The sequence below is a fragment of the Jaculus jaculus genome, chromosome 6 (genome assembly GCF_020740685.1).
Source record: "Jaculus jaculus isolate mJacJac1 chromosome 6, mJacJac1.mat.Y.cur, whole genome shotgun sequence".
Classification (NCBI taxonomy): Eukaryota; Metazoa; Chordata; class Mammalia; order Rodentia; family Dipodidae; genus Jaculus; species Jaculus jaculus.
In genome coordinates this window covers 44,053,892-44,079,886 of record NC_059107.1, presented here as the reverse complement: position 1 = coordinate 44,079,886, position 25,995 = coordinate 44,053,892, and the positions used below count along the sequence as shown (strand labels likewise).

The 25,995-nt window shown below is 46.8% G+C and overlaps 1 protein-coding gene across 1 annotated transcript in view; it reads right to left on the bottom strand.

Moving 5' to 3' along the window:
- Window positions 1-23,599, bottom strand: part of Rnf103 (ring finger protein 103) — a 29,779-nt gene extending 6,180 nt beyond the window's left edge. The window contains exons 1-3 of the mRNA XM_004660510.2: window positions 22,866-23,599; window positions 19,579-19,718; window positions 2,261-2,376 (exon numbers count right to left, since the gene is read on the bottom strand). Coding sequence (XP_004660567.1) covers window positions 2,261-2,376; window positions 19,579-19,718; window positions 22,866-23,091 — 482 coding nt within the window. The 5' untranslated portion in view covers window positions 23,092-23,599. The remainder of the gene's footprint in view (window positions 1-2,260; window positions 2,377-19,578; window positions 19,719-22,865) is intronic.
- Window positions 23,600-25,995: the final 2,396 nt, after the last annotated feature.

Here is a 25,995-nt window from a genome sequence, read left to right as displayed (position 1 = left end):
AGAAGGTTTTTTTTTTTTTTTTGTTTTTCGAAGTAGGGTCTCAGGCTGACCTGGAATTCACTCTGTAGTCTCAAGGTGGCCTCAAACTCACAGCCATCCTCCTATCTCTGCCTTCCAAGTGCTGGGATTAAAGGCATGCACCACCACACCCAGCCCAAATTATGGGACTTGTCAAAAAAATTAAAAAATATACTTATTTATTTATTTGAGACAGAGAAAGGGGCAGAGAGAGAGAGATATTATTTATTCATTTGCTTAAGACAGAGAGAGAAAGAGGGAGAGGGAGGGGGAGAGAGAGGGAGGGAGGCAGAGGGAGAGAGATTGATTGGGAATGGGCCTGCAAGAGTCTCTAGCCACTGCAAACGAACTTCAGATACATGCGCCATCTTGTGCATCCGGTTTACATGGGTACTGGGGAACCTAGGTCTTTGGCTTTACAGGCAAGTGCCTTAACCAATAAGCCATCACTCTAGCCTGTTTTGTTTTTGATTTTTTGAGGTAGTATTTCACTGTAGGCCAAGCTGCCCTGAATTCACTATGTAGTCTCTAGGTGGCCTCTAACTCATAGCGATCCTCCTATCTCTGCCTCCCAAATGCTACGATTAAAGGTGTGTGTCACCATGCCCAGCTTGAGAGTTAAGATATTTTTAAGACTTATTATTCTAGAAAGAGGTTAAAACTACCCAAGAAAATTCCATGTGTTACCATGTATCTTTCAAATTAAATTATATTTCCCAGGCTACAGAGATGGCTCAGTGGCTAAGGTGCTTGCCTGTGAAGCCTAAGAACTCACACTCCATTCCCCAGTAACTACATACAGCCAGATGCACAAGGGGGCACATGTGTCTGGAGTTCATTTGCAGTAACTAGAGGCCCTGGTGTGCCCATTTTCTCTATCTGTTTCTTTCTCTCTCAAATAAACAAATAAAAAGCAAAAAGATGAGAAATTGTAAATTTGGTGGTGCATGCCTTTAATCTCAGCACTTGGGAGGCTGAGGTAGGAGGATAGATATGAATTTGAGGCCATCCTGAGACAACATAGTGAATTTCAGGTCAGCCTAGGCTAGAGTGAGACCCTACCTTGAAAAATCAAAATAAATAAGTAAATAAATAAATACATACATACATACATACATACATACATACATACATACAATAAACCATATTTCCCAAGTTTGGGAAAAAAAACTCTAATAATACTTATAAACATCAGGCTACTAGTACATTTTATTTAAATACTGGTTTAAAGATGTCCAAAACACATACTGTATTAATTTTAAACTCTACTAATGAATAAAAATGAAAAGCACATACACATATTTTTAAAAATTTGGTGGCTATTTATTTTCCTTATACATATGTATACATATATATGTGTGTATATATATATGTATTTTTTTTGAGGTAGGGTCTAGAATTAGATATATATAGTTAGATAAATAAAGGTACATGCCACCATGCCTGGCTTCTTTAAATATTTCAATTTACTTTGTTTTTGTTTGTTTTTCCAAGGTAGAGTCTTACTTTAGCCAAAGCCAACCTGGAACTCACTGTGTAGCCCAAGCTGGCCTCGAACTCATGGTGACACTCTTTCCTCAGTCTCAGTGCTGGGATTAAAGATGTGTGCTACCAGGCCTAACTTATTTGTTTGTTTCATGTTTGTTTGTGAGGTAGGGTCTCACTCTCTACCCAAGGCAGACCTGGAATTCACGATGTTGCCTTAGGGTGACCTCAAACTCATGGCAATCTTCCTACCTCTGTCTACTGAGTGCTGGGATTAAAGGCATGCATCACCATACTTGGGAGGCAGAGGTGGGAGGAGTGCTCTGAGTTTGAGGTCACCCTGAGACTACATCATAAATTCCAGGTCAGCCTGAGCTAGAGCAGGACCCTACTTCTAAAAACAACAAAACAAATAAAAAAGACACTCTTAACTGACAAAAGAAAGAACACAAGAGAGAAAGCATACGTGTGTGTGTGTGTGTGTGTGTGTGTGTGTGTGTGTGTGTGAGAGAGAGAGAGAGAGAGAGAGAGAGAGAGAGAGACAGGGAGACGGGGGGGGGGGGGGGGGAGGGAGGGAGGGAGGAAGGGAGAGGGAGAGAGAAGTCTCAGAAAGTCAAAAGATGCCAGTTTATGAAAAAGTTAAAAGCATCAGTGTAACAGCACAGTAAACATTAGCTGTTAGCTGAAGAAGGCTTCTTTATTAAGCAAGAAAGATTCTGGTCAGGCCTCACATTTAAGAATTGCCTAATCCACTTACCTGGGATCACTGGAACAGTTGAAAGTGCCTGTACGAATCCCAAATCTTGACACCTTTTTGACCATTTTCTCCCAGTGAATTTTACCCACCAAAGGACTTCTGTCATTTGCTATGACCTATTTTCCAAGAGAGGAAAAAATATTAAACTTTAATTACCTAAAATATGTTCAAACCAATCATTTATATCTAAGTACTATTTCAGTTTCTTTGAAAATAATAATCTATTCTTAGTTCTCCTTTACTGTGTTTTCATGTCACTGTGCTTCTTAAAGAAGAAACAACTCAAAGAACCTTAAACACTGAATACAGAACATTAAATCCCCATGGCCGGCAGTTACACAGAATGGGAGTCCAAAGTATTAAAGTATTAAAAAAAAAAAAGTATTAAAGTATTAAAAAAAGTATTAAAAGTATTAAAAACCAGCTGGAGCCGGGCATGGTGGCGCACACCTTAAATCCCAGCATCCAGGAGGCAGAGGTAAGAGGATCACCCTGAGTTCGAGGCCACCCTGACACTCCATAAGGAATTCCAGGTTAGCATGGGCTGGAGTGAAACCCTACCTCGAAAAACAAAAACAAAAACAAAAAACAAACAAAAAAAGCTACCAGGGGTTGGAGAGATGGCTCACAGCAGTTAAGGTGCTCGCCTGCAAAGCCTAATAACCCGTTTGATTCCCCAGATCCCACGTAAAACCAGACGCAGAAAGTGGCACATGTACTTGGAATTTGTTTGAGTGGCTAGATGTCCTGGCACACACATTCTCTCTCTTGGTTTCTCTTTTCTCTGTCTCTCCCTGTTTACAAATAAATAATTAAAACATGTTTTGATTAAAATAATACTATGATGAGGCCTTTTCCTCAACATACAGGAAAGGCCCTAACAAACAGAAAGGATAACTATAATTAATTTCACATTTTTGGTTTCTTTCAAGGCAGGGTTTCACTCTAGCCCAGGTTGTCCTGGAGTTTACTGTGTACTCTCAGGGTGGCCTTGAACTCATGGCGATCCTCCTACCTCTGCCTCCCTAGTGCTGGGATTAAAGGCGTGCGTCACCACGCCCGGCTCCAGCCCTTAATACTTTTAATGAAAACAAGTTGTCCTACTGAGGGAGTCCAGAGTTCAAATACTGAGATGGCAATTTGAAGACATGGACTTAGATGAAAGCTTTTTGAGGAAGTTCACACCCTGAACATTTACCCAGTTAAGAGTCTAGTTTTTACCTTTGTTCCTAGTGCAAAAGTATACTGCAAAAGTTACCTGGAGGGTCAAGGTGAGCAAGCAAGGTAAGCTTCCTGGTCCTTGTGTGGATGTGTTCTGGGTCTGAAACCCAGGACCTTGTATATGTTAGGCAAATGTTGTACACCAAAGTTACACCCCCAGCCAAATGCAGACTTTCTTTTCTTTTTCTGTTACTAAAGAGTCAATACTAGTTCTCTTGGCCACAAAATCAAAGAAATACTGAATTAAAAAAATTAATTTTTATGTATTTGAGAGAGACAGAAAAATAGGCAGGTAGAGAAAGAATGGGCGCACCAGAGCCTTTAGCCACTGCAAACAAACTCTAGATACATGTGCCCCCTTGTGTATGTGGCTTACATGGGTCCTGGGGAATTGAGCCTGGGTCCTTTGGCTTTGCAGGCAAGTGCCTTAACCACCAAGCCATCTCTCCAGCCCAAAATCTTGAATTTAGATTTAGATTTATATTTCCCAACAGATAAAGAAATCGCTGTGTAACTAGATCACATACACTCTTCTTTTCTCTTTTAGAATTCTCTTTTCCCTGGGGACTGGAGAGATATTTCAGTAGTTAAAGGGGTTTGCTTTTGTTAGACAAGGGTTGATATCTCAGTACTCACATAAAGCCAGATACACAAAATGGCACATGAATCTGGAGTTTGCTTGTGGTGGCAAGACACCTTGGCATGTGGCTGGGCATGGTGGCACACACCTTTAATCTCAGCACTCCAGAGGCAGAGAGAGGATCACTTTGAGTTCAAAGCCAGCCTGGGACTACAGAGTGAGCTCCAGGTCAGCCTGGGCTACAGTGAGACCCTGCCTTGAAGAAGAAGAAAGAAAAAGCAGCAGCCCTGGCATGTCCATTCTCTATTCTCTCTGCTTGCAAATAAAAACAGAAAAGAATTTTCTTTTCCTACTTATTTGAGGCTATAAATAACTCAGACATTTCAAGTCTGTGTTTATAATGCATTGCATCAAGAGGTTGTCTTTGTCAATATACAAATGGCCTTAAGTTTTGGGATCAATTGTTGATTGCACAAGTATCTTGTAGACTTACAAGAATCCGTTGCTGGGAAAGAGAAGGAGCGGGCGAGGGCGGTCCCGGGCATCTCCAGCTCCCAGCCAAGAGCAGCGTGAGTACGAGTGTGAACATGGCTGAGGCAGGTACTTGACGGGTACTTGACACTGTTCCACCAGGGTCTTGTTTACTAGCAAGCTCTTCTAGCAGCTGCTTTTGAAGAGTTTTAAGGACCCTAACTGAGAGCTGGACAAAAATGATAACTCATCTAGGCACTGCATGAAATCACTTTATATGGCTCTACAGGTATATTAAAAAAAATTTTTTGAGAGAAAGAGAGAGAATTGGTGGTCCAGGGCCTCCAGCCACTGCAATTGAACTCCAGACGTGTGTGCCACCTTGTGCACACACACATCCTTGTGCATGCACCACCTTGTGCATCTGGCTTATGTGGGATCTGGGAGTCAAACATGGGTCCTTAGCTATGCAGGCAAGCACCTTAACCACTAAGCCATCTATCTGGCCCCTATAGCTCTGTATTGTTGCTGTTTTTTTTCTGAGGTAGTGTATCTCGCTCTAGCCCAGGCTGACCTGGAATTCACTATGGAGTCTCAGGGTGGCCTTAAACTCACAGCAATCTGTCTCCCAAGTGCTGGAATTAAAGACTATTTTTGCAATTAAAAATTGCTCTGTCAAAATCCCATATAAGAGCCAGACGTAGTGGCACATACCTTTAATCCCAGCACTCAGGAGGCAGAGGTAGGAGTATCACCAGGAGTTCAAGGCCACCCTGAGACTTCATAGTGAATTCCAGGTCAGCCTGGACTAGAATGAGATTATACCTCAAAAAACGGTAATAATAATAAAACAACAAAATACAATTTTGGTTGAGAAAATGGCTCAGCAGTTAAAGGCACTTGCTTGCAAAGCCTTTAGTTAACTGGTTTAATTCCCCAGTGTCCATGCAAAACCAGATGAGCAATGTGCACCAGCATGGGAGTGCTGGGGATCTGACAAAAATCCCGTTCACTGATCCATCTCCCCATCCCTAATTATTATCATTTGTTTTAGTAATCTCACTGGCTTACTTTATGAATAAATAAAACCTTTTCACTAACAGAAAATATATTTTGTTCAAGAGTAGTAAACACTGGGCTGGAGGGATTGCTTAGCGGTTAAGGCCTTTGCCTGCAAAGTCAAAGGACCCAGGTTTGATTCCCCAGGACCCACATTAGCCAGATGCACAAGGGGGCACACACGTCTGGAGTTCGTCTGCAGTGGCTGGAGGCCCTGGCATGCCCATTCTCTCTCTCTGTCAAATAAATAAAAATAAAATATTAAAAAATAGTAACCATTACAAAAAAATAAATCATGGGCTAGAGATAAGGCTTAGTGGTTAAGGCACTTGCCTGTAAAGTCTAAGGACCCAGGTTCAACTCCCCAGGGCCCACGTTAGCCAGATGCACAAGGTAGCGCATGCGTCTGGAGTTTGTTTGCAGCGGCTGGAGGCCCTGGTGCATCCATTCTCTCTTTTTCTCTCCCTCTTTACTCTGTCATATAAATAACTAAACAAAAATAAAAATAACATAAAAATTTATTTCTGTTAAGTCAAAAATATTTTAAAAAGAATAAAGCCACGGGGCTGGAGAGATGGCTTAGCAGTTAAGCGCTTGCCTGTGAAGCCTAAAGACCCTGATTCGAGGCTTGATTCCCCAGGACTTATGTTAGCCAGATGCACAAGGGGGCACATGCATCTGGAGTTTGTTTGCAGTGGCTGGAGGCACTGGCGCGCCCATTCTCTCTCTCTCTCTCTCTGCCTCTTTCTCTCTCTGTTGCTCTCAAATAAATAAATAATAAACAAACAACAACAAAAAGAAATAAAAAGAATAAAGCCAGGAGTGGTAGAGGTAGGAGGATCACTGTGAGTTCGAGGCCACCCTGAGACTACATAGAGAATTCCAGGTCAGCATCAGATAAAGTGAGACCCTACCTTGAAAAACCAAACAAACAACAACAACAAAAAAAAAAAAAGAAAGAAAAAGAAAAAGAAAAGAAAAAAAATAAACACAGACAAAACATTAAGAGCAAGACAAACCCATAAAGCCCATACACAGCAGCAAGTAAGCGTTTCCATTCCAGAAGCCTGTCAAGAAAATAATGGTTTTCTACTTGTAGTGCCAGGAAGCCTGGCTGGTGGCAGAACCAAAGAGTTCACAAAAACTGAAAATAAATACTAAATGAGAGTTATGCATCTAGATTAGAGACAAAGCAGAAAAACTCAGCGTGGGACAACTGTGAGAAAAAGAGGACTTGCTTCTTTGCATAGGGGATTAATCGTAAACATGTCACATGTATTCTGTACCTTTAAATTAATTTAAAAATAGTTCTTGTGCTGGTTAATCTGCACTGTCCATTTGATGGAAACACATTCCTGGACATGTCTATGAGGATGTATCAGGAAACGTTTAACTCAGCAAGGAAGATCCACCATGAATGTGGACTATACCACCTTGTGTGCAGGCTAGGGATTCTATTATTATTATTATTGGAAGTTATTTTTGGAGGAAGGGTCTCACTCTAAGCCAGACTGACTTGGAACTCACTAGATAGTACAGGTTGGTCTCAAACTCATGGCAATCCTACCACTTCAGCTTCCCAAGTGCAGGAATTAAAGGAATGTACCCATCAAGCTTGGCATGTGGGCTGGGATCGAGGACAGAATAAAAAAAGAGAATAAGCTATATACCAGCCTGCGTCCTCTCTGCCTCCTGACTGCACCAGCCTGCGTCCTCTCTGCCCCCTGACTGCACCAGCCTGCGCCCTCTCTGCCCCCTGACTGCACCACCGTGGGTCCTCCCTGCCTCCTGACTGCACCAGCCTGCGCCCTCTCTGCCTCCTGACTGCACCACCGTGGGTCCTCCCTGCCTCCTGACTGCACCAGCCTGCGTCCTCCCTGTCTCCTGACTGCACCAGCCTGCGTCCTCTCTGCCTCCTGACTGCACCAGCCTGCGTCCTCTCTGCCTCCTGACTGCACCAGCCTGCGTCCTCTCTGCCTCCTGACTGCACCAGCCTGCGTCCTCTCTGCCTCCTGACTGCACCACCGTGGGTCCTCTCTGTCTCCTGACTGCACCAGCCTGCGTCCTCTCTGCCTCCTGACTGCACCAGCCTGCGTCCTCTCTGCCTCCTGACTGCACTAGCCTGCGTCCTCTCTGCCTCCTGACTGCACCACCGTGGGTCCTCTCTGCCTCCTGACTGCACCAGCCTGCGCCCTCTCTGTCTCCTGACTGCACCAGCCTGCGCCCTCTCTGTCTCCTGACTGCACCAGCCTGCGTCCTCTCTGCCTCCTGACTGCACTAGCCTGCGTCCTCTCTGCCTCCTGACTGCACCAGCCTGCGTCCTCTCTGCCTCCTGACTGCACCAGCCTGCGTCCTCTCTGTCTCCTGACTGCACCAGCCTGCGCCCTCTCTGCCTCCTGACTGCACTAGCCTGCGTCCTCTCTGCCCCCTGACTGCACCAGCCTGCGTCCTCTCTGCCTCCTGACTGCACCAGCCTGCGTCCTCTCTGTCTCCTGACTGCACCAGCCTGCGTCCTCTCTGCCCCGACTGCACCAGTGTGCGTCCTCTCTGCCTCCTGACTGCACCACCGTGGGTCCTCTCTGCCTCCTGACTGCACCAGCATGCGTCCTCTCTGCCTCCTGACTGCACCAGCCTGCGTCCTCTCTGCCTCCTGACTGCACCAGCCTGCGTCCTCTCTGCCTCCTGACTGCACCAGCCTGCGTCCTCTCTGCCTCCTGACTGCACCACCGTGGGTCCTCTCTGCCTCCTGACTGCACCAGCGTGCGTCCTCTCTGCCTCCTGACTGCACCAGCCTGCGTCTTCTCTGCCTCCTGACTGCACCAGCCTGCGTCCTCTCTGCCTCCTGACTGCACCACCGTGGGTTCTCTCTGCCTCCTGACTGCACCAGCGTGCGTCCTCTCTGCCCCCTGACTGCACCAGCCTGCATCCTCTCTGCCACCTGACTGTACCAGCCTGCGCCCTCTCTGCCTCCTGGCTGCACCAGCCTGCGTCCTCTCTGCCTCCTGACTGCACCAGCCTGCATCCTCTCTGCCACCTGACTGCACCAGCCTGCGCCCTCTCTGCCTACTGGCTGCACCAGCCTGCGTCCTCTCTGCCTCCTGACTGCACCAGCCTGCATCCTCTCTGCCACCTGACTGCACCAGCCTGTGCCCTCTCTGCCTCCTGGCTGCACCAGCCTGCGTCCTCTCTGCCTCCTGACTGCACCACCGTGGGTCCTCTCTGTCTCCTGACTACACCAGCGTGAGTCTTCTCTGCCTCCTGACTGTACCAGCCTGCGTCCTCTCTGCCACCTGACTGCACCAGCCTGTGCCCTCTCTGCCTCCTGGCTGCACCAGCCTGCGTCCTCTCTGCCTCCTGACTGCACCACCGTGGGTCCTCTCTGTCTCCTGACTACACCAGCGTGAGTCTTCTCTGCCTCCTGACTGTACCAGCCTGCATCCTCTCTGCCACCTGACTGCACCAGCCTGTGCCCTCTCTGCCTCCTGGCTGCACCAGCCTGCGTCCTCTCTGCCTCCTGACTGCACCACCGTGGGTCCTCTCTGTCTCCTGACTACACCAGCGTGAGTCTTCTCTGCCTCCTGACTGCACCAGCCTGCGTCCTCTCTGCCCCCTGACTGCACCACCGTGGGTCCTCTCTGTCTCCTGACTACACCAGCGTGAGTCTTCTCTGCCTCCTGACTGCACCAGCCTGCGTCCTCTCTGCCCCCTGACTGCACCACCGTGGGTCCTCTCTGCCTCCTGACTGTACCAGCATGCATCCTCTCTGGCCCCTGACTGCACCAGCCTGCGTCCTCTCTGCCTCCTGACTGCACCACCCTGCGTCCCCTCTGCCCCCTGACTGCACCACCGTGGGTCCTCCCTGCCTCCTGACTGCACCAGCCTGCGCCCTCTCTGCCTCCTGACTGCACCAGCCTGCGTCCTCTCTGCCTCCTGACTGCACCACCGTGGGTCCTCTCTGTCTCCTGACTGTACCAGCGTGCGTCCTTTCTGCCACCTGACTGCACCAGCCTGCGTCCTTTCTGCCTCCTGACTGCACCAGCCTGCGTCCTCTCTGCCCCCTGACTGCACCAGCCTGCGTCCTCTCTGCCTCCTGACTGCACCAGCCTGCGCCCTCTCTGCCTCCTGACTGCACCAGCCTGCGTCCTCTCTGCCTCCTGACTGCACCACCGTGGGTCCTCTCTGCCTCCTGACTGCACCACCGTGGGTCCTCTCTGCCTCCTGACTGCACCAGCCTGCGTCCTCTCTGCCTCCTGACTGCACCAGCCTGCGTCCTCTCTGCCTCCTGACTGCACCACCGTGGGTCCTCTCTGCCTCCTGACTGCACCAGCCTGCGCCCTCTCTGCCTCCTGACTGCACCAGCCTGCGCCCTCTCTGCCTCCTGACTGCACCAGCCTGCGTCCTCTCTGCCTCCTGACTGCACCAGCCTGCGTCCTCTCTGCCTCCTGACTGCACCAGCCTGCGTCCTCTCTGCCTCCTGACTGCACCAGCCTGCGTCCTCTCTGCCTCCTGACTGCACCAGCCTGCGTCCTCTCTGCCTCCTGACTGCACCACCGTGGGTCCTCTCTGCCTCCTGACTGCACCACCGTGGGTCCTCTCTGCCTCCTGACTGCACTAGCCTGCGTCCTCTCTGCCTCCTGACTGCACCAGCCTGCGTCCTCTCTGCCTCCTGACTGCACCACCGTGGGTCCTCTCTGCCTCCTGACTGCACTAGCCTGCGTCCTTTCTGCCTCCTGACTGCACCAGCCTGCGTCCTCTCTGCCCCCTGACTGCACCACCGTGGGTCCTCTCTGTCTCCTGACTACACCAGCGTGAGTCCTCCCTGCCTCCTGAGTGCACCAGCCTGCGTCCTCTCTGCCTCCTGACTGTACCAGCGTGGGTCCTCTCTCCCTCCTGACTGTACCAGCCTGCGTCCTCTCTGTCTCCTGACTGCACCAGCGTGGGTCCTCTCTCCCTCCTGACTGCACCAGCCTGCGTCCTCTCTGCCTCCTGACTGCACCACCGTGGGTCCTCTCTGCCTCCTGACTGCACCAGCCTGCGTCCTCTCTGCCTCCTGACTGCACCACCGTGGGTCCTCTCTGCCTCCTGACTGCACTAGCCTGCGTCCTCTCTGCCTCCTGACTGCACCAGCCTGCGTCCTCTCTGCCTCCTGACTGCACCACCGTGGGTCCTCTCTGCCTCCTGACTGCACTAGCCTGCGTCCTTTCTGCCTCCTGACTGCACCAGCCTGCGTCCTCTCTGCCCCCTGACTGCACCACCGTGGGTCCTCTCTGTCTCCTGACTACACCAGCGTGAGTCCTCCCTGCCTCCTGAGTGCACCAGCCTGCGTCCTCTCTGCCTCCTGACTGTACCAGCGTGCGTCCTTTCTGTCTCCTGACTGCACCAGCCTGCGTCCTCTCTGCCTCCTGACTGTACCACGTCCTCTCTGCCTCCTGACTGCACCACCGTGGGTCCTCTCTGCCTCCTGACTGTACCAGCGTGCGTCCTTTCTGCCTCCTGACTGCACCAGCCTGCGTCCTCTCTGCCTCCTGACTGCACCACCGTGGGTCCTCTCTGTCTCCTGACTGCACCAGCGTAGGTCCTCTGTCCCCTGACTGCACCAGCCTGCGTCCTCTCTGCCACCTGACTGTACCAGCCTGCACCCTCTCTGCCTCCTGGCTGCACCAGCCTGCGTCCTCTCTGTCTCCTGACTGCACCACCGTGGGTCCTCTCTGTCTCCTGACTACACCAGCGTGAGTCCTCCCTGCCTCCTGAGTGCACCAGCCTGCGTCCTCTCTGCCTCCTGACTGTACCAGCATGCGTCCTTTCTGTCTCCTGACTGCACCAGCATGCATCTTCTCTGCCTCCTGACTGTACCAGCGTGGGTCCTCTCTCCCTCCTGACTGTACCAGCCTGCGTCCTCTCTGTCTCCTGACTGCACCACCGTGGGTCCTCTCTGTCTCCTGACTACACCAGCGTGAGTCCTCCCTGCCTCCTGAGTGCACCAGCCTGCGTCCTCTCTGCCTCCTGACTGTACCAGCATGCATCCTTTCTGTCTCCTGACTGCACCAGCATGCATCTTCTCTGCCTCCTGACTGTACCAGCGTGGGTCCTCTCTCCCTCCTGACTGTACCAGCATGCATCCTCTCTGCCTCCTGACTGCACCAGCATCCATTTGTTTCTTGGCTGCAGATGAAAGTGACCATCTGGCCCGGCATGGTGGTGCACACCTTTAATCCCAGCACTCAGGAGGCAGAGGTAGGAGGATCGCTGTGATTTCGAGGCCACCCTGAGACTACATAGTGAATTCCAGGTCAGCCTGTGCTACAGTGAGAGGCTACCTTGTTAAAAAAGAGGAAGTGGGGCTGGAGAGATGGCTTAGCGGTTAAGCGCTTGCCTATAAAGCCTAAGGACCCCGGTTCGAGACTCGGTTCCCCAGGTCCCACATTAGCCAGATGCACAAGGGGGCGCACACGTCTGGAGTTTAGTTTGCAGAGGCTGGAAGCCCTGGCACGCCCATTCTCTCTCTCTCTCCCTCTATGTGTCTTTCTCTCTGTGTCTGTCGCTCTCAAATAAATAAATAAATAAATAAATAAATAAATAAATCTTTAAAAAAAAAAAAGAGAAAGTGACCATCTGCCTCACATTCCTGCCACCATGCCTTTTCCACATTGATGTGTTAGTCTTCTCAAACTCTGATCCAGAATAAGCCACCTTTCTCCCCTTCCTTCGATAGCTTTTGCCAGGTATTTTGTCATAGTGATGAGAAAAGTAACTAGTACAATTCTATTCAACCCACTGTGAAGTATATTAGAAGGACATGGAAAGAAAGCTTGACAAGTTGAAGAAAGAACTGGCCAGAAGCTATGCATTGCTCTTTATGAAACAGTTCTAATAGAAGTTTATAAAACAAAAGCTGAGAGTAGCAGCATATACCTGTAATCCTGGCACTCACAATGGTGAAGTAGGAGAACTATCGTGACTTTGAGGACAGTCAGTGTTAGACTGTGAGACAGTCTCCGTCTTGTCTCATAAAAACAACAACAGAGGGCTGGAGGAATGGCTTAGCAGTTAAGGCATTTGCCTGCAAAGCCAAAGGACCTAGGTTCTATTCCCCAGGACCCATATTAACCAGCTGCACAAGGGGGTGCATGCATCTGGAGTTTAATTTGCAGTGGCTGGAGGCCCTGTGTGCCCATTCTCTCTCTCCTTTCTCTGTCAAATAAATAAATAAATGAATAAATAAATAAAATCTTTAAAAACAACAACAGGTTGCGTGGTGGCGCACACCTTTAATCCCAGCACTCTGGAGGCAGAGGTAGGAGGATCCCTGTGAGCTTGAGGCCACCCTAAGACTACACAGTGTATTCAAGGCTAGCCTGGACCCTACGTCTGAAAAACAAACAAAAATAAAACAAAAAGTAGAAAAGAACTACAATTCAAGTTGTTGAAAATTGTGTTTTTGTTGTCGTTTAAACAGAAGACTGGGTTAGTGTGATTTGGGCTAAAGAACAACAAGCAACCATGAGAACATTTGTTTTTAGCAGATGTTTTCAATTTTAAATCTTCCTTAAGACCAAACAAATCAATCAAAAACAACCGGTACACACCTTTAATCCCAGCACTAGGTAGGAGGACTGCTAGGAGTTCGAGGCCACCCTGAGACTACATAGTGAATAACAGGTCAGCCTGGGCTAAAGCGAGACCCTACCTCAATAAGCCAAAAATCAAACAAACAAACAAAAAAAGAAAAAACAACACCAAGTACAGAGCTTAAAAGAAGGTGCCTGTGCTGATTGACTTAGTTGGTCAGCTCACACTGCCAAGAACAGGATTTCAATGTCACTCTTTTCAGTCGTCTTGCTAGAGATTGTTCTCCCACAGCAAACAAGCCATTTGACACATGTAAGCCACTGGCCCCAATGAACACAAGCCAAATGCTGGCACTCAGTACAAACCTTCAGCAGTACTAGAATGATTAATGGTGTTCTACGGCATTATTTCCTTATGCAGAAAACCATATACATGCCATCTTTCTTAGAAGGTTTTCCCCCTCACCCCTTTTTGGTTTTTCAAGGTAGGGTTTCACTCTAGCGGAGAGACTAACCTGGAATTCACTATGTAGTCTCAGGGTGGCCTCAAACTCACAGCAATCCTCCTACCTCTGTCTCCCAAGTGCTGAAATTAAAGGTGTGTGCCACCATGCCTGGCTCTTAGAAGGTATTGTAAAAATACTTTTATTTATTTATTTGAGAAAGACATACAGAAGAATGATTTGAGTATGGGCACACCAGGACCCCTTGCCACTATAAACAAACTCCAGATGCATGTGCTATTTAGTGCATCTGGATACTGAGGAATCAAACCTGGGCTGTTAGGTTTTACAAGCAAGTGCCTTTAGCAGCTGAGCCATCTCTCCAACCCAGGAGGTGTCTTCCAACTGTTAATACATTAGGCTTAAAAATATTTTAGGGCTTAAGAGACAGGTCAGTGGTTAAGGTATTTGCCTGTGACGCTTAAGGACCCAGGTTTTACTCCCCTAAACCCACGTAAGCCAGATGCACATGGTAGCGCATGTGTCTGGAGTTTGGTTGCAGTGGCTAGAGGCTCTGGAGTGTCCATTCTCTCTCTCTAATTGAGAAATTAAATTTTATTAAATTTAAAAAATATTTCAAGCCAGGCATGGTGGTGCATGCCTTTAATCTCAGCACTCAGGAGGCAGAGATACGAGGATCGCTGTGAGTTCGAGGCTACCTTAGACTACATAGTGAATTCCAGGTCAGCCTAGACTAGAGGGAAACCCTACCTCAACACCTCCCCCCCCGCCAAGAAAAACATAACGGTGTGGCGGTACACACCTTTAATCCCAGCACTTGGGAGGCAGAGGTAGGAGGATCACCATGAGTTCGAGGCCACCCTGAGACTACAGGGTGAATTACAGGTCAGCCTGAGCCAGAGTGAGACCCTTCCTCAAAAAAAAAAAAAAAAAAAAAAATTAAATATTTTTTTTTCAAGAGAAAATAATCTAGAGACTACCGTTTATGTTAACATTTACTAATGTTCTCACTTCATTCAAATGTCACCTTGAAAGATAATCCCTTGCCATTCTCTTCTATTTAGCCTACTTCTTTTTCTTCTTAGTCCTTTCTACTAACTGGTGCTATATTAAATATTTATTTATTTGGCGTCTGACTCTCCTAGACAGAATGTGAGCTGCCTGAGAGAACAGGACATAGCCCTACGTATATTCTTGGTTTATCTCCAAGTCCTAGAATAGCATCTAGAATAATCATATTTCTGACTAGACTGATCATTTTGTCACATATCAAGAGTGTTTAATAGAACATGAAAAAGTAGTTGATCATTTGCAAATGAAGAACATGGCACAAACTAGTGAACCAGAATGTATTCATTGTGTACAGACACAATCCTAGGTACCAAAATAATTTCCAGACTTTTGTAATGGTGCTTCTATGCTTCAGAGGTGCATACCATCTTCTTTCATCTGCAGATTATCACTTAAGTAGGTGACAAGCATTCAGTCTGAACATGGAGCTGTGGGACTGGCTACTCAATTCAATAATCATAAGTCAAAATTATCAAAACCAGTAAATCTCCCTTGGTCAGACTACTAGAAATATATAACCAGGGAAAAATAGAATAATTTACTTAAACATTAAAGCTTTAACAAAATAACAGCATCTTTTCTTTCAGTGCTGGACATCAATCCCAGAGCTCATGAATACTAGACAAGCATTCTATTACTGAGTTCTATTCCCAACTTTTTTCTTTTTTTCCTGAAATAGGGTCTCACTCTAGCCCTAGGTGACCTGGAACTCACTCTGTATTCTCAAGCTGGCCTTGAACTCACAGAAATCCTCCTACCTCTGCCTCCCAAATGCTGGGATTAAAGGCATGTGCCATCATGTCTGGCTATTCCCAACTCTGATAGCTTATGTTTCAATATTAACTAACACAGAAATAAGTACAACTTAAATAATTAACATACAGCCTGTACCCATACCCTCTTAGGTTCCACCTTTGCTGGTTATCTACAAGGTAAACAGTCAAATGCAATAGGTGACAATAAAGAAAAAGTCATGGATATCATCCAATGAAATTGCTAGAATAATTCCTCCCAAACCTTAACCTTTTAGCTGAGGACTCGTGTTAGTCCACCCTCTTTAAGTGTACATGTACTTGAAGGCTGATACAACAGAAAACCCATGTATTCTCAACCATGTTGTAAGTCAGTGACAGGCCAGGCCTTCAAATAAGGTCTCCTAAAGTTATTTTCAAATCACATTTTGCAGTCTTTGTCCGCAGAAAAAAATATGATGGAGCTATTTTAATGCTCATACCGTAAATCAAGATTTGTCAGCTGCAGTGTAAAGTAACAAAAGCACTGGGCAAGAATGCAAGGCTTTGGGATTTGGTTCTGGCTTTTATTACAGACCAGTGCCAGGAACGCCAAGCTTTTAAGGATTGGAAAGGGTTACTGAGGTGACTGCTGAACTTCACACACTACATCCTTTTTTACTTAACATTTTATTTATTATTTAATTAATATATTTATTTTGGTTGAGGTAGGGTTTCACTCTAGCTCAGGCTGACCTGGAATTCACTATGTAGTTTCAGAGTGGCCTCGAACTCATGGAGATCCTCTTAGCTCTACCTCCCAAGTACTGGGATTAAACGCATGTGGCACCACACAGCGCTTAATAGTTTATTTTTATTTCCTTGGAAGAGAGAAAGAAAGTGGGGGAGAGGGGAGAATATGGATGTGCCAGGGCCTCCAGCCACTGTAAATAAACTCCAGATGGATGTGTCACCTTATGCATCTGGCATATGTGGGTCCTGGGGAATCAAACCTGGGTCCTTTGGCTTTGCAGGCAAGCACCTTAATGCTAAGTCATCTCTCCAGTGCCCCACACTACATTCTTAAATTTGGCCACATTCATACTGCTAATATACTGGAGGGTTACTTTTTTTTTTTATTTTTTGTTTTGTTTTGTTTTTTGAGGTAGGGTCTTACTCTAGCCCAGGCTGACCTGGAATTCACTATGTAGTCTCAGGCTGGCCTCGAACTCACAGCGATCCACCTACCTCTACCTCTCAAGTGCTGGGATTAAAGGCGTGCGCCACCACGCCCAGCTCTACTGGAGGGTTACTTTAAATGAACACTCATTTGTAAAAACTAGCTTTGTTTTAACCAATATTTAGGATATTACATGTTCAAAGTAACAGTGCTCTAATTAATATTTTAAGACTATACTTCTGAAATTCTAATACAATTTAATTTCACAGTTTGGTATCACAAAAACTAGGGTAAAAAATTATCTCATGGGCTGGAGAGATGGCTCATCTGTTAAGGGGACTTTCTTTTTTTTTAATTTTTATTAGCATTTTCCATGATTATAAAAAGAATCCCATGTTAATTCCCCCCCCACACACACACTTTCTCCTTTGAAAATTCAAAGCCTGATAGCATGGGGTTGACTGCCCAGTATCTACATAAGCCAGATACACCAAGTAGGGCATGGAGTTCATCAGCAATGGCAAGAGGCCCTGGTGTGCCCATTCTCTCTCCCCCTTTCACTCTTTGCTTGCAAATAAATAAGTAAGTAATAGGGCTGGAAAGATGACTCAGAGGTTGAGGCACTTGCCTGTGGAGCCTGAGAACCTAGGTTTGATTTTCCAGTGCCCATGTAAAGCCGGATGCACTATGTGGCACATGTGTCTAGAGTTCGTTTGCAGTGGCTAGAGGTCCTAGCATGCCCCTTTCTATCTCTCATAACTAACTAACCAAATAACATTAAAAAAATTGGAGCCAGGCATGGTGGCGCATGCCTTTAATCCCAGCACTTGGGAGGCAGAGGTAGGAGGATTGCCATGAGTTCAAGGCTACCCTGAGACTACAGAGTGAATTCTAGGTCAGCCTGAGCTAGAGGGAGACCCTACCTTGAAAAACCAAAAAAAAAAAAAAAAAAAAAAAGCCAGATGTGGTAGCACATGCCTTTAATCCCAACACTGAGGAGACAGAGGTAGGAGGATCACTTTGAGTTTGAGGCCACCCTGCAACTCCAGAGTGAATTCCAGGTCAGCTTGGGCTAGAGTGAGACCTTACCTCGAAAAGTCAAAAATAAATAAATAAATAAGCAAGCAAGCAACAACAACAACGAAAATCTTGTCATGCTGGGAAGATGGGTCAGTGGTTAAAGCACTTGCATGCAAAGCCTACTGGCTTAGATTCCATTCCATAGTACCCACATAAAGTCAGATGCACAAACTGATGCAAGTGTCTGTAGTTCATCTGCAGTGGAAAAAAGGCCTGGTATACCCATACTCTCTCCCTCCTAACAAATAAAAATATTTAAATAAAAAATTATCTCAGGCTCGAGAGATGGCTCAGCAGTTAAGATGCCTGCCTGCAAAGCCTAACAACCTGAGTTCAATTCCCCAGTACACAAATAAAGCCGGATGAGTTCATCTGCAGTAGCCAGAGGCACTCTGCTGGGCATGGTGGTGCATGCTTTTAATCCCAGTACTCAGGAGGCAGAGGTAGGAGGATCATTTTGAGTTTGAGGCTAGCCTGGAACTACAGAGTGAGTTCCAGGTTAGCCTGTGCTAGAATGAGACCCTACCTCCAAAAAAAAAAAAAAATTATCAGGCTGAAGAAATAGCTTAGTGGTTAAGGTGCTTGCTTGAAAAGCCAAAGGACCCAGGTTCAATTCCCCAGGTCCTACATAAGCCAGATGCACAAGATGGTGCCTGCATCTGGAGTTTGTTTGCCATGGCTGAAGGCCCTGGCATGCCCATTCTCTCTCTCAAATAAATAAAATAAAATTTTTAAAGATTATCTCATCACCATAAGCAAAATAATAGGTGCTTTCTACCTCTGTCCACATCGTCTCCCCTGTACCTACAAATTTGGCTACTTTGCTAATTTAAGAAATTCTTATACTCTTGCTTTAGGGTTCTTTTGTTATATTAAAAAAATGATTTGGACTACTGAACTTAAAGCCAGACTTACTAGAAACTGACGGAAATAGTGCACACTGCTAAGTTAACAGGAATATGTGTGCGTATATGTGTTTCTATGGATTTCTTTTTGCTGATTCAAGCAAAACAAAACATCAATTCCCTTTCCCCAATTCTTCCCTCTCCACGCTTTAATTTGCATTTTGTTTGTTTGCTTTGAGACAGGGTCTCAAGTATCTGTAACTGGCCTTGACCTCACTAAGTAGGTGAGGAGGACCTTGAACTTCTGATCCTTCTGTCTCCAACCTTCTGAGTGCTGATACTATAGGGGTGCAACACCACACCCACTTTATGTGGTGCTAGGGAATCAAACCCAGGGCTTCATGTATCCTACCAATTGAGCTACATTCCAGCTCTATTATTCATCTTACTCAGCCAGAGAAATTGTATGAGAAATGAGTTTTGCCTAAAAAACATGACACAACAAAACTGCACATGCTACTACTTACTATTTTAGTAAAAATAATCTTTCTAGGGCTAGAGAGATGGCTTAGCGATTAAGGCACTTGCCTATGAAGCCTAAGGACCCAGATTCAGTTCCCCAGTACCTATGTAAGCCAGATGCACAAGGGGGCCCATGTGTGTGGAGTTTGTTTATAGCACCTGAAGGCCCTGATGTGCCCATTCTCTCTCTCTCAAACAAGTAAAATAAAATAAGCTTAAAAACAATCTTTCCCTTGGGCTGGAGAGATGGCTTAGCGGTTAAGCGCTTGCTTGTGAAGCCTAAGGACCCTGGTTCAAGGCTCGGTTCCCCAGGTCCCACGTTAGCCAGATGCACAAGGGGGCGCACGCGTCTGGAGTTTGTTTGCGGAGGCTGGAAGCCCTGGCGCACCCATTCTCTCTCTCCCTCTATCTGTCTTTCTCTCTGTGTCTGTCGCTCTCAAATAAATAAATAAAAATTAAAAACAAAACAAAACAAAAAACAAAAACAATCTTTCCCGATTCTCAGTATTGCCACTGTTTCTAATACCTGAACAAGCCAGATTCCATCTTTCGTATCTTCTACAAGCTCATAGAAGTGCATTTCACCACTGAAATTGGTACTGGAAACAGATTCAGATGCCTCCTCTTCTTTGAGAGCAGAATAGAGCTCACCTTCCATCAAGTCACCTGAAGGAAAAAATAACACTTGTAAGATTTTTTAAAATCTTATGTTCTCAACTTCAATGATGAATTTCATTTTCTATCATTTAGACCTTGAAAAAAAAAAAGGCAAACAAATCCCATTATTTAGGCCAGGCATAGTGGCACACACCTTTAATCCCAGCATTTGGGAGGCAGAAGTAGGAGGGTGAGTTTGAGGCCAGCCTGGAACTACAGATTGAGTTCCAGGTTAGCCTGGGCTAGAAAAAAAAAAAAAAAAAAAAAAGAATGCTAAACAGAATCCAATTCAAATTATTTAGAATCATGTTATTATGCTTTTGCTGGAACACAAAAGGAATAATAAAACCTACCATGTGATAAGCATAAGTAAACAAAACAGACAAAAATGTATCTCTTATACAACAGATCTTAAGAATCCTACTGAGGTCATCACATGTATCAGGAAATTACTGAATTTTTACTAGCCTAAGAAAACATCAAAATATTAATCACTTAACGTGATGTACAATATATCCAAGTTATATGTAACTTTTTAAAAATATTTTATTTATTTATTTGTGAGAAGAAGACAGATGTAATAGAGACAGAAAGAATGGGCTCAGTAGAGCCTCTAGCCATTGCAAACAAACTCCAGATGCATAAGACACTTTGTGTATCTGGTTTTTACATGGATAATGGGGAATTCCCAAACCCAGGCTGTTAGACTTTGCAGGCAAGCGCCTTAACCACTGAGAAATCTCTATAGCCTATATATAATTTTTAAACAGTTTGGTTGATATGTTCTGTCTTAAAAGAACCTATTAAAATAACAACAGAATCTGGGTATGGTGGTGCATGCCTTTAATCCCATCACTCAAGAGGCAGAGGTCGGAGGATTGCCAAGAGTTTGAGGCCACCCTGAGACTACATAGTTAATTCCAGGTCAGCCTGGACCAGAGACCCTACCTCGAAAAACCAAAAAGAAAGAAAAAAAAAGAGGCAGAGGTAGGAGGATCACTGCCAGGTGAAGACCAACCTGGAACTACAGAGTGAATTCCAGGTCAGCATGGGCTAGAGTTAAGACCCTACCTTGAAAAAAACAAAAACAGGGCTTGAGAGATGGCTTAGCAGTCAAGGCATCTGCCTGCAAAACCTAAGAACACATGTTCAAATCTCCAGGTCCCATATAGCCAGATGCACAGTGACAGCCTGCAATGTTGCACATGCACACAAGGGGGCACATGCATCTGGAGTTTGTTCACAGCAGCTGAAAGGCCCTGGCACACCCATTCTCTCTCTCTCTCAAAAAAATAGTAATAATTGAAAACAACAACAAAAAACCCAGAGTTTATTTTATGATTTGAAGGTCAGAATTTTCCCTATCAGAACAAATTCCATATTCATTCACTAGTTTACAGCATAAACTTAAGAGTTGTATCATCAAACAAAAAGGAAAGCAAAGCATGAATATCACATTATTTGCCTTAAACATTACACACTTCTGAATGATAAGCACTGTGACATGATAGGAACAAAACCATTCACAACAAATAATTAAAACAGCCACAGCAAGACCTTTTTTTTTTTTTAAACTAAGATCTGAATCAAAGTTTTATATGCTGTATAAATTCTTTATGTTTCATGTGACTTCCTTATACATTCAGTATGGCAAGTATTTTAAGCCCAAAGGAAGGTGATTAATGTATAGCATAAAGGTCAAAAGAAAAAACATGTTATCAAATTATTTTACTATGAAAAATTATTTAGCTTTGGCAGATGAGGCACTTTAAAAAAATATTATCTTATTTATTTGCAAGCAGAAAGAGAGAGAGAGAGAGACAGACAGACAGACAGAGACAGACTGACTGGAGGGCACTCCAGGGTCTGCAAAGAAATTCCATATGCATGTGCCACCTTGTGCGCCTGGCTTTACATGGGTATTGGGGAATTGAAACCAGGCTGTTAAGCTTTTCAAGCAAGAGCCTTTGACCTCTGAGCTATTCTCTGGCCCTGACACTTCTCAGTTCTAAACCAAAAGAACTTATGTATTAGGGATCTTTCATTTTAATCAATTTCCCCCTTGCGGAAGAAACAATCACCATAAACCAGTCAGCAAACAAGGAAAAGACTAAGACACAATTTCATATTTTCGGTATAAAACAAGGTATCACTTTTGCAGGGAGTTCCTTTCCTTCACCCCCGTAGTGAGCTATGAGTTTTATATAGTATAAAAACTGCTGTGGAGTTTGTATCCTTGCACATTATATGGCTACAGGCTACTGAGTAAGGGAACAAATGTTCTGTCAAAGATTTAGCTGACATATACTTCAAATAAAAAAGATAACTATCAGTTTCAACTGCTTCCTACAGAGACTGAGACCGCCTTTCTCAGCTTGCATTCTTTCAGGAAGTATATCTAAACTAGAATTATACTTTATCAAGTAGTGGAAAAAATAAAACATATTCTTTACTCAATCCTAACCCAAATTAACAGTTACTGAAAATATTGACATCAAACACTTCTCTAAACTGTTTCAATTCTGTTCCTCATCCAGAGTGATACAACGATGTCTGTACCAAGTTGTTCACATTCACGATTCCAAAAAACGAAAGAATTCAAGGCAGATGACACAAAAATTTCAGTGTATTTAAAGTATAAACATCAAGTGCTGCACAGTGTATATACCTTATCCATGTTTAAAAACTCATGATTTAACATTTAAATATTAGGTCCACGTGTCTTCTTGATATTGATTATTCTAATGATGTTTTACCCTCCTGGTAGTGGCAAACGTTGCTATTTACAGCCTACGTTTTAGAGTTTTTCCTTTTCCTCTGTTTATTAAACTGGCAAGTAATGCTTTCCCAGTTGATGTTCCCGAATTCTGAGAGGAGGGGATCACTCAATTTAGTAAACGATGCTAAAAGGCTACACTTTAAACTGCCATTTCAAAACAACCTTAAAAACATGCCAATACACTTCCAAATAATCCCAGCCCTTCTCAAAACTGGGATTCTTGCATTTTATTGTAGAAAAATCTAGGCAAAGACCTGGGCAAGTTCTCCCAGGTGGGCTGCTTAACCGTTCCAGGAGGGGCTGCCCCATTCTGGGGGCGGGGGACGACAAACAGGTAAAAGACCCTACGACCCCAGGGGAGCGCGACAGACACTCGCCTGACTTTTCCACCAGCTCGCGAACATCCTTCTTCTCGGGCAGCCCGGAGTAGCCCAGCCCGCGGCACTCCAGGATGGTCTTCAGCTTCTTGAAGCTCAGTGCTACCGGGTCCACGAGCTGGGTAGCAAAGATGCCAGTCTCATACCACACAATGGCCTCGAAAAACCTGGCCAGGACGAACAGGACCAAGAAATAGAGGAGCAAGAAAAAGAGCTTCAGCCACATCTCGTCCTGACTTCTTCCCTCTCCTGCCAGAGAGATCGGAACACGGAAGAGAACAGGGTCGAGCGGGGGGGAGCGGGTGGGCGCAGCGCAGGCAGCCGGGGGTCCGGGCAGGGTCGGTCCAGGGTGAGCCTGCGAGGGCAGCTTCCGCGCGCCTCGGTCACCGGCGGGCCATCCCCGCGGGGAGCAGGGCGGCGAGGCAGGTGGATCGGGGCGACCCGGGGCGCAGAGCCTCGCGCAGGGCCTTTCCGTCGAGAGATGAGCACAGTCCCGGGGAGACGCTCAAAAAAACAACCCCATCCGTGGGGCCGAGAACGGATGGGGCGCGCGGGGCAAACCCACGGGGGGGATGTGGCGAGGCGCGCGGCGGGGTCGGTCTTCCAGCACCGTCAGCTCCCGGGGAGGGAGGAGACCCTCCGGTCTCAATACTTCAGCTCCACAAAGGAAGCGGGGCTCGGGGCGACGGCGGCGGGTCAGGAGGGCGCGGCGCTCGGAGCAGCCAGGCCCGGGGCCCAGCGCGCCCGGCGGCCGCCGCAGCGCAGTGTCCGGAGCCCGGGGCCCAGGCCCCGCCGGCCGCGCAGGCACGGCGAGCAGCGCGGCGGCTCCAGGCTCGCGCGGGCGGGCGCGCGGGCGGAGTCTCTCGGGCGAGCGGACGGCCCAGGAGGGGGCGTCGCGGTCTCCGCGGAGGGAAATCCGGAACGCGCGGTGACAATCTTGGAGGAAAAACAAAAAGATAAAAGCAAAAAATTAGGCCCCGACACGGCTCCCCGCGGGGGTGGTCAGCCCGTCTCCTGACCGCGCGGCGCCCGGCCCCGGCGGATGGGCGGCGCAAGTCCGAGCCGCCGTCCCAGACGCCCCCGCCGCCTCCCCAGGCCGCGGCCGTCGCCCCCGGAGCACTGGATCCGCCGCAGCCACGGCCCCAGTCGAGACATAACAACTGACGTCGGCGTGGGGCGGGGCCGGGGGCGGGGCCTCGCGGGCGGCCGCAGGGGCGGGGGCGGGGCTCAGAGGTGCGCTGGGCCTCCCGGAGCCGCCGGTGTCCTGCGCCCGCCTCGCCCGCGCCGCCTTGGGAGTTGCTGCGCCCGTACCCCCTCCCTGCCCTCTTGCCCTGCAGATGTTTAATAAGTGATTTTTTGTTTGGGTCTGAGGATTGGATTTTGGACTGTCACTTTGTGCATTTTTACGTGTGGAAATATGGGCAGCTAGTTATCTTTTTTAAAAAAAATCAGTAAAAATAGGAACACGTGTTTAGTTTAAGAAGAGGCCTGATGAATTGGGAAACCTCTAGCACAGTTTGGCTTGAAGCAGTAGAAGGTGAAACTTTTTCTTTTTCTCTCTATTTTTTGTTTTGTTTTTCGAGGCAGGGTCTCGCTGTTGCCCAGACTGACCTGGAATTCACTCTGTGGTCTCAGGGTGGCCTGGTGCTCACGGCGATCCTCCTACCTCCGCCTCCCGAGAGCTGGGATTAAAGGCGAGCGCCACCATGCCCATGCCCGGCGTGAAACTTTTTATCCCCCACCTTTACATGAGAACGTGGTTTGTACACACGTGTGTTGGGAGAGATTTGACCAAAACCAGAATTAGACCTAGGCCCAGTTGTACTGTTAACAGTCTTTCCACCCCTTCAGTCAGGGTTATTTTTTAAAAATGCAGACATGGAAGCCCTGAGTTCTCTGGACAAAGGTTGTTGCATGCTGACAGCTCCAGGTGCAAAGGTCTACGTGGCCCACGACGCTTCCAGCAGGTCAATCATATAATTCCTTGTTCTGCATTTATTTGACTCCACTGGCACATACTCTGTAGGTCAATCTCTGTGCCAGTACTAAGGACAAATGGATTCATGAACTGAGGGAGGTTGGCTTCCACCAGCCCATCCTCTTGATTAGGGCAAAAGAACCCAGAAATTACAAAGGGAATGTTAGCCATTGTTTGAATGATACGCTCCTGTTTTTGTCTTTGCAGTATAAAAGCATAGATTCCTGAAAATGTCAAGTGTATTTATCTACTCTAAACTAGGGATGCAAGTTTTAGGAAGAGAGCATGATACTTAATCCTGGAGAATAAAAAATGGACGGCATCTATCCTCAGAATAGTGCTTCTTTGTGCTGGAGAGATGGCTTAATAGTTAAAGCACTTGCCTGCGAAGCTAAAGGACCCAAGTTCAGTTCCTCAGTACACTCATAAGCCAGATATACAAGGTGGTGCATGTGTCTGGAGTTCATTTGCAGGGGCTAGAAGCCCTGGCGTGTCCATTCTCTGTCTCTCTTTCTCTCTCTTTTAATTGAGGTAGGGTCTCGCTCTAGCCTAGGCTGGCCTTCAGTTCACTATGTAGTCGCAGGCTGGTCTGAGAGGAGATTGACCCACAGTCAAGTAATGTAAAAGGATGTTGTACACAGCTGTATTTTATGTTGCTGGGATGAAAGTCACAGGTTAGGGGATGAAGGGATTTATTTCAAGCTTACAGATACAGGAGGAGTGCCATTATGGAGGAAGAAGATGGCCCCTTTTCACAGACCCAACCAGAGGGAAACTACCATGCTGGCACCACGTGCAAGCAGCTGAACAGCAGAGACCCAGGCAGAGCACAGACTGCTCTGCATACCTTTGGGCTGGGGAGTCAGATCACCTGCAAACACGCCTCAGGACCAGACCCCAGGATCCACTCACAGTGACACCTCTTCCAGCCAGAGGGTTGGAAGTCCAACTTTCAAGCTTTAATAAAACACCCGAGTCTATTGGAGGACATACATCCAAACTAACACCAGGGAACTTTGATGAGGATGCAGCCAGCCTGGCCAGAGTTCAGATTAGGAAAAAAGAGAGAAAAAAAAAAAACACAAAAAACTAGAGTGTGGGAAGGACCTCAAAAAAGAGATTACAGAACTCTTACATTTCTTGTTTGTTTCT